Here is a 6,071-nt window from a genome sequence, read left to right on the forward strand (position 1 = left end):
TGACATTTTTTTTGACCTAAGGAACAAGAGTCACCCCATTCATGATGATCAAAAGAAACGCCGGTATTTCCTTCCCAAACGTGTTTTTCGAGAGGCCTTTATTTTTATTCTCTCCACCGCTGCAGAGCAGCTGTTAATATTTCAACGCCTCTCATCCCACACCCAAATATCTCAGGGGTTGTATTCAGTTGCCGTCTGCTGATTGACACAAACAACTCCCTTCGGTTCGACCTTCACGGTGAACTTCAAAATGTCCCGAGTCATGATTTTCTATTCAACACACACCGTTGCTGATTGATCCTTAAATTACTTCATTATATTGAAAACATATTTATATTCCGTCAGACAGAAATATATATATATATTTTTTTTTTTTATTTCAATATGAATTAAATGTCAAACTATAGGCTGTATTTATGCTGCTCCTTCATCACTTCTGTCATTTTCTGGAGGTGCCGTTGTTCGTGTTGATCTATTCCAACCTCCCAGAAAACACGTATTTCTTCCGCACGTTCAAAGTCATCTTTCATCTAATAGAACAGGAAACGGGGGTAATACGATCTCCCTCCACCTCCTCCAATAAAACGATTGTCAAAAAGCACACTAGGGCTCGCATAAAAAAAAAAAATGCTAAACTGGAGAATCAAGCAGAGCGGTAAATAGAACGGAGGGGAGCGTTGCTCTCAGGCGGGATTTCAAGCATCTTGTCACGCAGATAAACAGCTCTCTTGTTGTTCTATTGTCGAGACGCTCAATGCGCCTCTTTTAGTCCTTTTGTTATTTTGACTCTCAAATGCCAACGCAAGGTAGAAAATAATGAGTCGGGGAGGAAGTGGAGTGTGTGTGTGTGTGTGTGTGTGTGTGTGTGTGTGTGTGTGTGTGTGTGTGTGTGTGTGTGTGTGTGTGTGTGTGTGTGTGTGTGTGTGTGTGTAAGACTGAGGGACGGCAGACCTTGGCAGGGAGGTAACAGAGTTGACAGTGATCTAGTGCTCCCATGCTGCTGAGAGTGCAACACATCCACCATACAGAATAGAATAGAATAGAATAGAATAGAATAGAATAGAATAGAATAGAATAGAATAGAATAGAATAGAATAAACGCACACCCTTATGTTTGCGTGCCAGGTACTACCACTACCTGTTCACCCACTACGTCCCGGCCAGCCTGCTGACGACGGTGGACCGCATGGCAAACTGCGAAGACATCCTGATGAACTTCCTGGTTTCGGCCGTCACCAAGCAACCGCCGATCAAAGTCACGCAGAAGAAGCAGTACAAGGAGACCATGATGACCCAGGTAGGACGGAGTTCACTCGCCCGCCGTGCCGACGGAGGCGGAAGCTCCTTTTCAGCGAAAGGACAGGCCGTGGACATGTCACCTGTCGACAACAGGGTTTGATTAACATAACAACCATTCACACTCGTAATCGCAACCGTGGGCAATTAATGGGGTATTTTTTTTTGTTTTGTTACTCTTATTATGCAAGCAAAAACCCAAAAAACTTCAAAAACTTTACTGTTTGGATCTAAATCAAACCACCAATAGAAACTCCCGTCTCCAGCGCGTGTCCCCGCCCACCACGTCCAACTCGCAAAACTTTTTGATTTGCAAGCAAAAAGTCTCGTTTCATTATTCTGTTGTTTTCAATGGAAATCTTTTTTTTTTTTTTTTTAGTTCATATATTTCTTATATTTGTGATAATGTTGTTGTTTTTTTGTGTTGTTTTTACACAAAAATACCTTCATCAGATTTCAGACGCATCATTTTGCGTCGTCACCGACGGCTGTGGTGATGCCCAGCGGTCATTTTCACGTCTCATGAAATGCATTGTGGGATTCTTATCAAAAAGTAGTCGAACAGACAGTTTTGAATGCATTTGCTTTCACACAAAACATCTGCCAAGAGGCAGTATTTTGGACTCATTAGCGTTTGCCGACATCCACGTCAGCTAAAAAAAAACGCCCTTCCCTTTACATTTCTCGGCGTGATCGGTGGAAAAGTGTGAGACAGTCAGCGGGAACGTGCTGTCCTGTCAGATGCGTGTGGTAGTTAGAGCGGGACACACCCCCAAAATAAAAAATAAAAATAAAAAAAGCAGAGACTCCTTTATCAAATAATGGGCCCCTGCTGGTCGAAAAATTTCATCCTTTTTTTATTAAAGAGAAAAGAAGACGAGGAGAAATTCCCGTCTTCCTGCGTCGGATGAGTGATGGTGGAAAAGTTGGGAGGCCGCATTCAGCCCCGACCTTCTCTTTGGGAGACCCCTACATGTTGTGTGAGTGTGTGTGTGTGTGTGTTCATGTGGCCGGCCCGGTGTCAGGTTCTGATTGATGGCCTGACCACAGGCAGGACGATGACTCGGCAGTATGGACTCGGTGATTAATGTCTTAATTGTGAAGGCAGCACGGCAAACACAGATTTACTCCCCCTTCCCTCCCCCTTTCCTTCCCTCGCTCGCTCGCTCGCTCACCCTGTCTTTTTTCCTTGAGAGTGTCTCTCTTTCTTGTTGCCCCCCTGCCCCCCCCCCCACTACCCCTCTCAGCCCATGATTTGTTGCTTCGCTTCGAGCAACAGCAGATCGCCATTTGGCATGATCGAGGTTGGAAGGAGCCGACATCTTTTGGGGAACTTTTTTTTTTACCAGCAGCAACGGTTTCAATGGAGTGACAAAGAGACTGGGTTTTTTGTTGTTGTTGTTGTTGTTTAACAATTAATTTACGTTCCATTAAAAGTGCACAAACCGCTTCACTTTCGTCATTCCGCCCGACCCGGCTGCCACCAGATCAATCTCCTCCACGAGCCCATGCCGAAGCTTACCAAAGGCCTCCGCTGCCCTCCGCCTCTCCCTCAACTGTTCCATATCCAAGTCATTTCTCAGCAGAAGGCACCCATGGGATCAACACCCCCCTCCCCCAACCCGCCTACACCCCTCTCTCCCTCCCTCCCCCCCTCTTTCCCCACGCTCACCGCCCTTATAAGATAACCAGGTGAAGGAAGCAGAGCAGCAGCAGGCGATAGCATCATGGAGTCGTCCGGGAGCTGATTAGAAATAATACCAAAAGCAATTCGGTTGTTCGGTACCCAAACCCTAATTTTGCATTTGTTTACTATTTAATCCTTTATACTCTGTTTTTTTTGTTGTTTTGTTGTTGTTGTTTTTTTACTGTGCTGTACTGGAAATGAAGGTTTGCACCATTTCCTAACGCGTTCACCCTCTCCCTTCCTCTCTCTCTGTGTGGTTTATCCAAAACAAAGGGCTCCAAGGCGTCCCGATGGGCCGACCCGGACCACTTCGCCCAGCGACAGACCTGCACGAACGCCTTCAGCCACTGGCTGGGCTTCATGCCCCTCGTGCACTCCCAGATGAGGTTGGACCCCGTGCTGTTCCGGGACCAGGTTTCCATCCTGAGGAAGAAATACAGGGACATCGAGAGGCTGTGAGGACGCAAAACGGCGAGCGACAGATACCGGAGGAGGTGTTCGTAGGTCTCCCGCTCGGGAGGGACACGAAGACACCGGCTGAACGAACACCGGTGAGGACGGGAAAGGAAAAACTCACGCACGCACTGCGCGTAAAGATCATAAACTGCCGAGGTGCGTGCAAGACGTTTAACGTGGAGGACAAAAACAAAACAAAAAAGACAAAACGCTGATTCTGCGTGCGCGTGGTCGACATCGAGCATGGAGACACAAAGACGCGGACGCGTTAAAGCGAGTCCCGACCGCAGACGGTTCAGTGTGCGTTGCATGGTTTGAACAAGACAACTGTGCTGTGTAGGACCTGAAAAATAATGTAAAAAAACAACAAAAAAAAACAAATCTAAAAGATTTATTTATCGTGGAAAGAAAGCTCCAGAGGTTTATGAGTAACAGTCACGAAGATGTACAGCAAAGACTCGCCGTGGACTCGTTGTGTCGGAACCACGTGACAGCTGCTACACCGAAAAACAACCAGAGACTTGGCGATACACCTCCTGTATACTACTGTAGATTTTCAGCAGCAGTTCATGTCTGTATGAAGCAAATGAAAAAAAAATAAAAATAAAGATGTTATGTTATAAGGAGAGAAGACGGGTCTCTGCTCTGTTACTTGCTCCCGTCCTTAGTTGTTTTTTTTTTTTCATTCCATCCTTGCGTCTCTAGATTTCAAAGTGACTTTGTGCGTTACCGTGAGCTATTTTCTGACTTTTATTTTATTCAAGTTATTTGTAATTATGAATAAGTATGGATTTCTGGTGTAATTTTGGACGAAATATTCTCGTTTGACTTTTGAATGCAATTTTGGACGACATGCTATGATAAGACTTTTTCATATAATAGTGACAACTTGCTATAATATTTCTTATGAATACATTTGCGACAACAATTAATATATGTCAATTTTTGACGAGGTACTATATAGTCTCCTTCACTAAATTGGAGGATGCGGGCATTGATCCCACTGCCTGTCACATACTAAGCAAGCACTCTACCATTTGACCTAATCACCTCTGATAATACTTGTAACGGTAAGTGTGAAAAATTTATATTCTGGTTAAAATAATGGACGTCCTGCTATTGTGACTTTTTTAAGCAATTTTAGACGACATGTCATAGTATGACTTTTTTTTATATAATTTTGGAAGACATGCTATAGTATGATATTTTAATGTAATTTTGGAAGACATGCTATAGTGTGACTTTTTTATATAATTGTGGAAGACATGCTATAGTATGACTTTTTTATATAATTTTGGAAGACATGCTATAGTATGATATTTTAATGTAATTTTGGAAGACATGCTATAGTATGACTTTTTTATGCATTTTGGAAGACATGCTATAGTATGACTTTTTATATAATTTTGGAAGACATGCTATAGTATGACTTTTTATGCAATTTTGGAAGACATGCTATAGTATGACTTTTTTATATAATTTTGGAAGACATGCTATAGTATGACTTTTTTATATAATTTTGGAAGACATGCTATAGTATGACTTTTTTATGCAATTTTGGAAGACATGCTATAGTATGACTTTTTTATGAAATTTTGGAAAACATGCTATAGTATGATATTTTAATGTAATTTTGGAAGACATGCTATAGTGTGACTTTTTTATATAATTTTGGACGACATGCTATAGTATGACTTTTTTAATATAATTTTGGAAGACATGCTATAGTATGACTTTTTTATTTAATTTTGGAAGACATGCTATAGTATGACTTTTTTATGCAATTTTGGAAGACATGCTATAGTATGATTTTTTTTATGCAATTTTGGAAGACATGCTATAGTATGACTTTTTTATATAATTTTGGACGACATGCTATAGTATGACTTTTTATGCAATTTTGGAAGACATGCTATAGTATGACTTTTTTATGCAATTTTGGAAGACATGCTATAGTATGACTTTTTTATGCAATTTTGGAAGACATGCTATAGTATGACTTTTTCATCATATTTTGGAAGACATGCTATAGTATGACTTTTTTATATAATTTTGGACGACATGCTATAGTATGACTTTTATATGCAATTTTGGAAGACATGCTATAGTATGACTTTTTTATCATATTTTGGACGACATGCTATAGTATGACTTTTTTATATAATTTTGGAAGACATGCTATAGTATGACTTTTTTATCATATTTTGGACGACATGCTATAGTATGACTTTTTCATCATATTTTGGACGACATGCTATAGTATGACTTTTTTTATCATATTTTGGACGACATGCTATAGTATGACTTTTTCATCATATTTTGGACGACATGCTATAGTATGACTTTTTTATCATATTTTGGACGACATGCTATAGTATGACTTTTTGATCATATTTTGGACGACATGCTATAGTATGACTTTTTTACATATTTTGGACGACATGCTATAGTATGACTTTTTCATCATATTTTGGACGACATGCTATAGTATGACTTTTTTATCATATTTTGGACGACATGCTATAGTATGACTTTTTTCATCATATTTTGGGCTATAGTATGACATCATATTTTGAGCGACATGCTATAGTATGACTTTTTGATCATATTTTGGACGACATGCTATAGTATG

General features: G+C 40.6%; 1 protein-coding gene across 1 annotated transcript in view; it reads left to right on the forward strand.

Moving 5' to 3' along the window:
• LOC138635816 (exostosin-1-like) overlaps window positions 1–4,061 on the forward strand; it is a 180,051-nt gene extending 175,990 nt beyond the window's left edge. Inside the window, exons 11-12 of the mRNA XM_069723486.1 lie at window positions 1,126–1,297; window positions 3,257–4,061. Of these exons, the coding sequence (XP_069579587.1) occupies window positions 1,126–1,297; window positions 3,257–3,442 (358 nt within the window). The 3' untranslated portion in view covers window positions 3,443–4,061. The remainder of the gene's footprint in view (window positions 1–1,125; window positions 1,298–3,256) is intronic.
• The last annotated feature ends 2,010 nt before the right edge of the window (window positions 4,062–6,071 follow it).

This window comes from Brachyistius frenatus, unplaced genomic scaffold (assembly GCF_029030835.1).
Source record: "Brachyistius frenatus isolate BFR_SWC_R1_liver_20210118 unplaced genomic scaffold, ASM2903083v1 Contig_331, whole genome shotgun sequence".
Lineage (NCBI taxonomy): Eukaryota > Metazoa > Chordata > Actinopteri > Embiotocidae > Brachyistius > Brachyistius frenatus.